Source organism: Orycteropus afer, unplaced genomic scaffold, assembly GCF_000298275.1.
Source record: "Orycteropus afer afer isolate SDZICR_OR568_19922 unplaced genomic scaffold, OryAfe1.0 scaffold00123, whole genome shotgun sequence".
In the NCBI taxonomy this organism is placed as follows: domain Eukaryota; kingdom Metazoa; phylum Chordata; class Mammalia; order Tubulidentata; family Orycteropodidae; genus Orycteropus; species Orycteropus afer.
This window is the reverse complement of record NW_006921710.1, coordinates 6431407-6442683: the sequence shown is the minus strand read 5'-3', so window position 1 is coordinate 6442683 and position 11277 is coordinate 6431407. Positions and strand designations below refer to the sequence as shown.

General features: G+C 49.1%; 1 protein-coding gene and 1 pseudogene across 1 annotated transcript; both read left to right on the top strand.

Moving 5' to 3' along the window:
* The first annotated feature begins 656 nt into the window (after nucleotides 1–656).
* On the top strand, nucleotides 657–4468 carry CDK9 (cyclin dependent kinase 9). Its single transcript, XM_007944306.2, has 7 exons — nucleotides 657–748; nucleotides 1201–1282; nucleotides 2385–2475; nucleotides 2827–2993; nucleotides 3108–3279; nucleotides 3436–3584; nucleotides 4103–4468. Exons 1-7 carry the CDS (start codon nucleotides 657–659, stop codon nucleotides 4466–4468), a joined length of 1119 nt encoding a protein of 372 aa, XP_007942497.1.
* Nucleotides 4469–8429: 3961 nt separating this feature from the next.
* Nucleotides 8430–9201, top strand: LOC103199959 (annotated as a pseudogene).
* Nucleotides 9202–11277: the final 2076 nt, after the last annotated feature.

Genomic DNA, 11277 nt, shown 5'->3' with positions numbered 1-11277 from the left:
CGAGGCCGGGGCACCTCCCCCTTTATAACGCGCCCCCTCCCGGGCTCTCAGGCCGCCTCCTCGTCGGCTCTTCCTGTCTCGCCCCCTAACCCGGACGCCCCGGGCCGGGGCCCGGCCAGGGAGCCCCCAGACCGCGGCTGGGGGACCGCCCCCTCACTCGCCGCCCAGCGCAGCCCGGCAGAGGCGGTGCCGTCGGAGGAGGAGGAGCAGGGCACTGCGGCTGGCCCCGGATCGGGCGCCAGAACGGCAAGCAGCTTCGGCAGCAGCAGCGGCCCGGGCCGATGCAGCGGGACGCACCGCCCCGAGCCCCAGCTTCGGCGCCCCGGCTCCCCGCAGCCCCAATAGGGGCCACCGCCGGCAGTGGCGGCGGCGCTGGCGGGGCCAGCGGCGGCGGCGGCGGAGGCGCCTCTGCAGCTCAAGCTCCCTCTGGCCTCCCGGGAACTACAAGTCCCAGGGGGCCTGGCGGCGGACGCCGGGCGGAAGAGGCGGGGTCGGCTTCGCGAGGCCGGAAGTGGCCGTGGAGGCGGAAGTGGCGCGGCCGCGGCGGGGCCTGGAGCACGGCGGTGGGACCTGGAGCTGGAGCAGGAGCAGGCGCTGGAGCGGCAGCGGCGGCGGCGGCGGCGGGTGGAGGTGCTGGCGGCGCTCTGGAAGCGGCCATGGCAAAGCAGTACGATTCAGTGGAGTGTCCCTTTTGTGATGAGGTGTCCAAATATGAGAAACTCGCCAAGATCGGCCAAGGCACCTTTGGGTAAGACTGGGCCCCGAGAGCCTGGGGTCCCTGGGCCTGCACCCTTCGGAGCTGACGTCGGAGCGACCGGAGCCGGGCCCGACGTGGTTAGGAAGCCGCCAGCCCTCCCCTGGTTTTGCAAGGCCGCGCCGCATCCCGCCCGGGCCTAATGGGGCCGGCTGGCTGGGAGGAGCCTGAGGCCTGTGGTCGGGGACGGGGAGGGTTTGCAGAGAGGAGCTGGTGAGGATAGCTGGATCTCTCCTAGAGACGCCTGGGTAAAGAGGAGGGACTAAGGGAAGGAGCAGAGGCCCGGAGAGGGACCGAGGATCCTGGGTGGTAAAGTGGCGGAGTTCCCCGGTACCGGCCTAGCCCTGCGGGGGAGTCTCTCCTGCTCCACCTCCTCTGGTGGGGGAGGGGCGAGCTCTGCGGAAACGACTTACTGAACCCTCATGGGTCCTCCTCTCGGCCTGCAGGGAAGTATTTAAGGCCAAGCACCGGAAGACTGGCAAGAAGGTGGCTCTGAAGAAGGTGCTGATGGAGAATGAGAAAGAGGGGGTAAGTACGGATCGAATGGGCAGGCTTGCCACTTCCACTGAACACCCCAGTTTGTGTTTCCACCTGTTTTTTCTAGGAGTCTCGTGCTGAGATTCAGTTATGTGTGGTAGTTTCAGATATTGCCACATTTCAAGGACTTTGGCCTCCAAACTGTATCTTTTAATTCAGATGTTCTGAAGCGTTTGTTTTAAGTACGGTTGGGACCAGGAGGGGGAGCTCATGCTTGCACTTGGGTGCACCTTGATTCAGAGTTGAGAAGCCTTTAGAAATTGCAGGCAGGCATGCGTGCATGCGTGGGAGAACCTGCGGATTGGGTTCCAGACCACGAAGTAAAGCCAATATGGTAAAGCAAGTCAGGAGTTTTTCAGTTTTCCAGTGCGTATAGAAGTGACATTTACACTGTACTGTGATCTTATGTGCAATAGCATTATGGAAAAGTTTGAAACATTGTGAGAAGTACCAAGATGTGACATACAGACAAAAAGAGAGCACATGCTGTTGGAAGAATGGCACCAGTAGACTTGTTTGGTGCAAGGTTGTCATAACCTTCCATTTGTTTTTTAAAAATAAAAAGTTATCAGTATAGTGAGGTATACTTGTAATTTGTTTAGTGTATGATTTTGTGTTATGTGAAAAAAAACACATATCTATGGTTTTAGAAAGTGAATGACGTGTGAGAGAATGTATTGTAAAGGAACATCACCCCACCCCACTGCATCTTTGCTGCAGTCCAACTCCCCAGGGACCTATTTCTTAGCAAAGACATTTTAAAATTGTTTCTGTTACTGCATAGCAGGTTAAACATAGGCGTGGGGCTAAAGTTTGAAGGTAGATGTAAACTATGAAGCATTTAGTGAGTGGTAGGAAAGAGTATATGTTCAGTTAAAGCTGTTTAGTTCATTGTCTCAGCCCAACTCCTTGAGGTGTGCATGCTGTTACTGTATTCTTTTTATAGATAAGGGATGGAGGCAGCCTATTTCAGAGCCCATATTCTTACTGTCTCCCACCCAACCTTGTGTTCCTTAGTTTGGACCCCAGTACTGACTGTGGTCTGCAGCCTTCTCAATCACTTTTGACCCCTTATCATCTTTCCCCGACCCAGTTTCCCATCACAGCCTTACGAGAAATCAAGATTCTCCAGCTTCTGAAACACGAGAATGTGGTCAACTTGATTGAGATCTGTCGGACCAAAGGTAAGTTGTTTGGCTCCTGTCCCCCATTTTCAAATGAAGAAAATGGGGCTTGTGATCTAAGGCTTTGTTTGCAAAGTTGGAACTAGACATTTCTTAGCCCAGACATACCAGTGGTGACTGCTTTCTCTGGTCCTTTCTCATTGTAAGTGGTTCTTCTAGGGCCTGCCACAGCCCCTGGCCCAGACTCGGAGCACTCAAAATATATTTTATCAGTGAAAGAATAAGTGGCTGCTCTGGAGGATGTGGGTGGTCCACGGGTTAGAGGGGGTAGGAGCTGGGAAAATGGGTCGTATATGAGATTTTTGACTCTTCTTCCTGCCCCATCCCCACCCTTGATTCTTCCTACCTCAGCTTCTCCTTATAACCGTTGCAAGGGCAGTATATACCTGGTGTTTGACTTCTGCGAACATGACCTTGCTGGGTTGCTGAGTAATGTCTTAGTCAAGTTTACACTGTCTGAAATCAAGAAGGTCATGCAGATGCTGCTCAATGGCCTGTACTACATCCATAGGAACAAGGTAAGGACCAGAGGGAAAGAGGAGACTGAGCCTTGGGCTAGCCTTTGCTCCCACGGCAGAGTGGGGTGTGGCCACAGGAGCCTAGCTGAGTCCTCATTCCTGTTCTTCCTGCAGATCCTGCACAGGGACATGAAGGCAGCTAATGTGCTTATCACCCGAGACGGGGTCCTGAAGTTGGCAGACTTTGGGCTGGCCCGGGCCTTCAGTCTGGCCAAGAACAGCCAGCCCAACCGCTATACCAACCGTGTGGTTACGCTCTGGTACAGGCCCCCGGAGCTGTTGCTCGGTGAGGACCCCCGAGCGGGCAGAGGGGGGCAGGGGCCGGGCACTTGTCTGGCCCCAGCTCCCCCTGCTGTGGCTTCCTAAGCTGTTGGCCCTGGGGCATTGCATCTCAGGAGGCCCTTGGCCTCAAGGGGCCCTCCTGGTCCACTCTTCTTCCCAGGGGAGCGTGACTACGGCCCCCCCATTGACCTGTGGGGTGCTGGGTGCATCATGGCGGAGATGTGGACCCGCAGCCCAATCATGCAGGGCAACACCGAGCAGCACCAGCTTGCCCTCATCAGCCAGCTCTGTGGCTCCATCACCCCTGAGGTGCGTGTCCAAGTTGCCCTGGCCGCTGGTCCCTATGGGTGCAGAAGTCTCCCTGGCAGGGTGGGAGAGGAGAGTATGGTATCCAAAACCTACCCCTGGAGAGGTGGTTGATGGAGGGGAAGGGCTTGCTCTTAAGAGCTACACAGCCTGTGTAAAGTTTCAGTTCCGCTGTTATTTAATTCTGGGGATGTAGGCAAGCTGTTTGAACCACTCATCCAAGAGCTGGTGTACCCCACTCCCAATGGAACAAAAGTAACACCTTTATTGGCATTGGCGCCATATATACTCAAGGTGTTTATATAAAAGGTCTAGCACTGTACATGTGCTGAGTATGTGGCAGCTGCTGCCTCCTTTACCTTGGAGAGTTGTTTCCCCTCCAGGGGTGTTTGGGGGAACATCCCAGTAAGTAAGTTTTAATTAGTTCAGGTGCTTCAGAAGTATATGAATAAGTGACCAACAGACAAGCCACACATACCCTGAACTAACTCTGTCCTCTCTTGTTGACCCCCGCCCCCTAGATGTGGCCAAATGTGGACAAGTACGAGCTTTTTGAGAAGCTGGAGATACCCAAGGGCCAGAAGCGGAAGGTGAAGGATAGGCTTAAAGCCTACGTGCGGGACCCCTACGCGCTGGACCTCATTGACAAGTTGCTCGTGCTGGATCCTGCGCAACGCATTGACAGCGATGACGCCCTCAACCATGACTTCTTCTGGTCTGACCCCATGCCCTCAGACCTCAAGAGCATGCTGTCTACCCACCTGACGTCCATGTTTGAGTACCTGGCGCCTCCACGCCGGAAGGGCAGCCAGATCACTCAACAGTCCACCAACCAAAGCCGCAATCCCGCCACCACCAACCAGACGGAGTTTGAGCGTGTCTTCTGAGGGCTGGCCACAGTTGCTTTCCATTAGGCCTGTTTTGTTTTACCTTCTGCTGTGTGACTTGCATTGTGGAGATTACAGGGCATTTGAGGTTTTCTCTCTAGTGCACATTTTCATTTCTACTCTGAGCAGAATTAGCTGAGTAGACTGAGGCAAAAGTTGGCTGAGGGCACTGGGGCTGCCTCACCCCATTCTCTGACTTTGTGGATGGCACCCAGAAGGTCTCCATTTCTCTTAGGACAAGATGAGGGGCAGGAGGAAAGACCCCACCAGTGACTTTCTAAGAGTTTCCAGCATGATGGGAGGAGGAAGACAGGTCCTTCATCCATCCCAACCCGCCTCTTGGGGTGAGAAACTTGTATAGGGAACAGAGCCAGCCTTTGGAAGGGGCTGCTCGTGGCTTGACCCTTGGGAGCACTGGGGCCAGCAGAAACTCTTGGTTTCTTCAGTAGAAGAATTTTATCATGTTTCTTTTGATAAGTTGTTTGGAGACATTCCTAGACACAGTTTGGTTAGTTACAATTAAAAGTTGATCCTCCCTTCTCCCTAAGAAAGTGGCTGAGTGCTCTTGTGTTCTGCGTTCAGACTCCCAAGTTCTTATCCTGCAGCAAAACAGGTTGGGCCTGACAGTTGAGATTTGATTTGTCAAGTCACTGGAAGTCTTGATCTCTTCTTCATCCCAGTTCATGTTACTTTACATAATTGCAGGGGACTCTTTTTTTTTTCCCATTGGGTACCTTCCAGAAATCTTGCCCTCATACTCCTGAAAGAGTAGGTACTGCAATTCCCCTGTTCATGTCTCCACTCAGTCTCGGAGGAGAGGTAAGGCAGAATCTTAAGACAATCTTCTGTGAGCTGGGTCTGCAGTGGTGACCCAGGTGGGAATAGTCCACTGTGGCTGACAGACATGTAGGTACCTGTCTGAATTTGACTCTCAAGTAGGAGGCCGCACAGGGATTTTAATCGGGAATGATGATGAGATTTGTATCTTCTGAAGGTCTTTCAGGTTGCTGGGTGAATAGAGAGGGGGCCTGGGACGTGAGAGGAAATAACTGGAAGAGTTGAAGGATCTGCTTGGATCAGGGTAGTGTGGGCAGGAGGAAAGATGAGAAGGTTGCATCATGCAGATTCAGAGCTGGGACCCTTGAAGGAACAGCATGCTCTGGTGGGTCTGGTTCCTGTGTGAAGGCAGTTGGGCACAGGCGTGTCCGGGCAGGTCTGCATTCTGTCACAGGCAGAAAAGCCTCTTGAAGGGTGGTCAGAGGGAAGGTTGGCAACTTCTTTTCACCAGAACTGTTCTTCGTTTGTGGAAATTGGCTCAAATCACAGCTTCCCAAAAGATCAGTGAAAGTGGAAAAATTAGTAGTGTGTTACTTTCTTAGGTCACTGCAATAAATTGCTGGGTGGCTGAAAACAAGAGAAGTGCTTATCTTACGGTCTAGAAGCTGGAAGTCCGAAACCATAGGTGAAGATGGGTTGGTTCCTGCTGGAGGCTGTGAGGGAGAATCTGCTGTGCGCCTCTTTCCTAGGTGTTTCTTGGCTTGTGGACACATCGTCTCTGCCTTCACATGGCAAACCTTGTTCTGTGGGAGTGTTTGCCTGCCTGCCTGTCTTACAGGACACCAGTCATTGGATTTAGGGCTCACCCTAATCCAGTACCACCTCATCTTAGCCTCTGCCAAGACCCTGTTTCCAAATAAGGTTACATTGTGAGGTTCCAGGTGGATAAGAATTTTGGGGGACACTCTTCAGCCCAGTACAAATAGTAATCCAAGTTAAGGGAACCGTGATGTTAATGCCCACCAAATACCTGACACGAGAAAACTTACACAAGGCTACTTAATTGTTAAAAATGTTTTTTCGAAATAAAAAGGTCTCTAAAAGGTTCATATTCTTTGACCCAGAAATTTTCCCTACAGAATTTCTTAAGAGTAATTGTACATTGGTAGTATTGTCTCACTGAATTCTCAGTACAACTTTGATGGCTTCATATGGGTGAAACATTCAGCCTGCAGTGCGGTGAATTGCTTGGTATGGCCCTTACGGGTATAGTCTTTGTGACTGCCAAGCGACTGGGAGGGGCTGTGCGAATGTGAGGTGCTTGTGGCCCACCAAGAGGATTGACTAGCTTGCTAATGTAAATACGGTGCATGGCACCCTAATAGGATTGCTCAGTCTTGCCATCCCACTAGACTTAAGATGAGCCATCCCAGAGGCTGGAAGGGGCGGGCATGGGTTGGGGGCAGCGGAGGGGATCTCTACCATCAGGAAAAGACCAGGAGTGGAGTAGGTCCTTTGGACCCAAGATCCCGTCACTGAACCTCCTTAAACCCAGCAGACAGCTATGATGCTGAGATGACAAATGTTGGCAGAGAGTCGGCAGCGTCACCAGGAGACTGGCAGAAGGTGACACACTGGGCTTCTGGACCCACTGGGCAGGAAAGCTGAGCACCTTTGGGCCAAGGCTTACTGGCAGAACTATGTAACACGCCTGCACAGGGCAGAGGCCAAGGGCCAGAAAGGTATGGCTGTGGGCACTACTGAGAAGACACTGTCCCAATCAAAGAACTGTATGCTGAGTCATTTCTGATCCTGAATTGTAACCTGTTACTTCCTAAAAAACTCCGTAATCGTATCATCTGTGAGTTCTGTGTGTGGCTATTGCAACAAATTATTGAACCCAGCAGAGAAGTAGAGAGTGCTGTGGGAAGGTGTTCTAGTGCCTCTCTGACAGGAATGTACCACAAATGGGATGGCCTTAACGAATGCGTTTATTCTACAGTTCAGGAGGCTAGAAGTCTGAGTTCAAAGTGGCAGGCTCTAGGGGCTGTGTGAAAAGCCCCTTGACCTTGGGCTTCAGCTCTGCCTCTTACTCCTGGCTTACTGAAGCTAGAGGCATCTCTTCACCCAGGCAGCTACTGGCTGCTGAGGCTGCCAAGCCCAAGGTGGACAAATAAAATGGCACAGTCCCAGTGTTACCGAACCACATGGCAGGCCATTAATTCAAGTCTATTGGAAGTCCCAAGGTCAGCAGAGCATGGCAGGCTGCTGAACAGCGACATGGCTACATGCAGGGTCCAAGGGCACTATAAACTAGAGACCAGTCCCTAGGCTTCTCTATATATAGGAAGCAGACCACATACCAAAGCCAGCTACTCAGCTGCTTGTGGTAGATCTGACCATGGAGTTGATTACCAGTCTCATGGGGAATGACTACCACCAGCTGCCCAGCCACTCAACCAGGCCCAGCCAAGTAGACACACAAACATAACTACCACAGAGGGACAGTTGGTGTCAGAAATGGTGAAAAGTTCGGAGGGTGGAGGCCTGTCTGATCTCAGGAATCAGCCTTAGGTTGTTGATCTTGATCCTCCTCCTTGTGAAGTTAGAGGAGATCACATGCCTCTCATACCATTTTTACAAACCCGTATTTATTGAAGGTCTTCTAAGGGCCAAATCCATTCTAGAGGCAATACATCTGTGAAGAACACTTGCTCACACACTGCTATGGAGCTCGAATCTAGCAGATTTGAGTAAGTTCTCTGGGAATAAGGGGAATAGGGAGAGGAGCATGAAGGGTGAAGGTGTGCAGGAGTAGAAGTGCTAAGCCTGGGGGTGAGGAAGTCTTCCGTTTTGTGCAGAGGAGGGACATGATCTGATGTTTTAAAGATCATAACTAGCTCGATGTTGAGTAAAACTAAAGGGGCAAAGCTGGAAGCAAGGAGACTGTCAGGGGCTGTTGCAGTCGGCCAGGTGTGATGGTGGTGGCTTGGACCAAGCTGATCATGATGAATTTGGATTTATGGATATATTGTGATGGTGGATCTGACAGGACTTGCTTTTCTGCTTGGAGCATGAGGGGGTCTTTAGGTGGCATAGGTGGCACACATGGTTAAGTGCTTAACTCCTGGCCATAATATCTTTACAGATATTAACAAAACAAGAAATGTAAAAATGTAAAAATTCTCAGATAAAAATAGTGAAAGAAGTTCAAGCTTTCTGTGAAACCCTTGCTGTACCCAAGTCAAAAACGTCTGACGTTCCCACTTACACTAAACCAAGTGGAATCAAAAGTGAAGGATATTCTCTCAAAAGTCCAGAGAAATCATACAGGAAAACCACTGCTGGAAATTGATTTAAATCCAGAACAGGCAGAACAACTGGAAAGAGTCAATGATGCTTTTTCCTGTGAATACGAATGCTGCCGAGGAATGTTAATGAAATGTTTAGATGTGACAGTGTAGTCCTTCGGGTGGTCTGATAGAGCAAAGGTAAAAACAGATGACATAGCAAGAGTTTGCCAGCCTAAACATGATGCTTTGTTACCCAAGACAGCTATTACATTGGCACATTTGCATGCTGCTCATGAAGATCTATCCAAGGTCATTAGGACAGGTAGTGGCACCAGCCAGGAGAAGATGGCATGTGTCATTAATAAGGTGCTGATGGGAAGAGGGTCTGATGGGGAGGAAGACCAAAGGAAATTGAACCCCCTTTCCCTGAAATGCCCCCATGGCAAAAGAGACGAGAAGGTGATGGAAGAGGTGGCTGGGGTGGTGGAAGGGGAGGGTGGAGGAGGAGGTGGTGGTAGAGGAGGTGTCCAAGGCAAGGGAGATTATGGTGGGAGGGGAGATTACAGTGGAAGAGGGGATTAGGGTGGAAGAGGGGGCTGTGGTGGAAGAGGTTATGGAGATCCACATGGAGGTGGTGGTGGTGGTGGATGTAGAAGACAGTAGAAAGTACAGAAATTAGGTAGCAATACTTCTTGATAGATACATTAGGCGTAGTATTTTAAACAACACTGGAATATCATGTTTGAAGCAAACACATTAGGCACTGATACCATTCTTTGAAAAAAAAAAGAAAAATCGGCAGTTGGAACCCATCCAGAAGTGTCTCAGAAGAAAGGCCTGGTGATTTGCTTCAGAAAGGTCACAGCCTTGAAAACCCTGTGGAGCACAATTGTATAAAGTATAAAGCAGCAACACGTGTTGTCAGAGTTAACAGCAGCTAGGTTGGTTTTGGTTTCTGTTTGGTGAAGTGTGAATGAAACTAGTCAGGAGTGGCAGGCTTTGGCTGGAGAGAGGATGGAGCTATCATTCTCTGATAAGGAGAAGGCTGCAGTTGGGTTAGGCTGGGGCTTGGGTTCTTCAACAGGTTTGAGGTGCCAGATGGACATCCAGGTTAAGTTGGCAGGTGTGTATTGGAGACCGGTTCAGAGCCCAAAGTCAGGGATGCAGACATATCTTAAGGAATTGCCAGCAGGGAGGTTTTCAAGGCTCTAAGGCAGAATAGGCCCTTGACTGTAACCAAAAGCTGAGAGATTCGATTCCAACTAGAAGTGCCTTGCAAGAAAGACCTAATGGTCTGGAAAATCAGCTGTTGAAAGTCCTGTGGAACTGCCCAGACTGACTCAGAAGAAAGTAGAAAATCTCAACAGATGCGGAATCAGTGACCAAAAAATGAGTCCTGGATCAGGTGGCTTCACTGGGAAATTCTACCAAACACTGAGGGAAGAATTACACCAATACTGTTTAAACTCTACCAAAAGACAGAGAAAGAAGGAAGACTCCCCAGTTAATTCTCTGAAGCAAACATATCACCCTGGTACCCAAACAAAGCAAAGACATCGCAGGAAAAGAAAACTACAAGCCAATACCTCTTATGAATATAGCTGCCAAAATCTTCAACAAAACACTGGCAAACAAAACCCAACAGCATATTATGACCTAGGTATCCAGACTAGAAAAGAAGGAAAATTATCTATATTTGCAGATGATATAATCCTATATCTATTGCAGGAATGCAGGGATGGTTCAACATTAGAAAATCGATGCAATACACCACATTAATAGAACAGAGAAAAAGAACTACATGATCATCTCTATGGATGCAGATAAGGCATTATCCAACCCCTTTCCCAGATGAAAACCCTAAAGAAGATTGGAATAGGAGGGAAATTCGTCAGTATGATTCAAGGTATATATGAAAAGCCAATAGCTACATTATAAAGGAGAAAGATTGAGAGCTTCCCTTTCAAATTGGGAACAAGACCAGGGTGCCAGCTCTCACTACTTCTGTTCAATTGTATTAGAAGTCCCAGCCAGAAAAATAAGACCAGAAATACATTAAAAAAGGAATCCAGATTGGAAAAAGAAGAGGTAAAATCACCTGTATTTGCAGATGATATAATCCAATAGAGAATCTCAAGTCCACAAGAAAACTTCTAAATAGAAGAGTTGAGCAAAGTTGCAGGGTACAAAGTCAACAAACCAAAGTCAGTTGAGTTTCTATACACCAGCAATGAGAAATCTGAAAGGGAAATTAGGGAAATAATTCCATTTACAATATCATCTAAGAGAATAAAATACCTAGGAGTAAATCGAACCAGGGACATGAAGGACTTACACAATGAAAACTATAAGACGTTAGTGAAAGAGATTTAAGAATACTCAAATTAATGGAAAGATGTTCCATGTTCTTGGATTGGAAGATATCAACATTACCCAAGGCAATCTGTAGATTCAGCACAACCCTGATCACAATTCCAACAGCCTTCTTTACAGAAATAGAAGAACCCATGTTCAACTTAAAATGAAATGGCAAGAGGTCCCAAAAAGCTAAAATAATGCTTAAAGAGAAGAACAGAGTAAGAGGAATCACACTTCCTGATTTTAAAACATACTGTACAGCTACAGTAATCAAAACAGCCTGGTACTGGTATATAACAATAACCAAGACCAATGGAATAGAATTCAGAGTCCAGAAATAAACCCACATAACAATGGCCAATGGATTTTTTTTTTTTTTTT

Bases quoted from the DNA above. Each gene is read 5' to 3' on its own strand.
- CDK9 (XM_007944306.2), top strand. From the start codon at position 657: ATGGCAAAGCAGTACGATTCAGTGGAGTGTCCCTTTTGTGATGAGGTG. The intron at 749-1,200 runs GTAAGACTGGGC...CTCGGCCTGCAG, and splicing joins ATCGGCCAAGGCACCTTTGG to GGAAGTATTTAAGGCCAAGC. The intron at 3,585-4,102 runs GTGCGTGTCCAA...CCCGCCCCCTAG, and splicing joins GTGGCTCCATCACCCCTGAG to ATGTGGCCAAATGTGGACAA.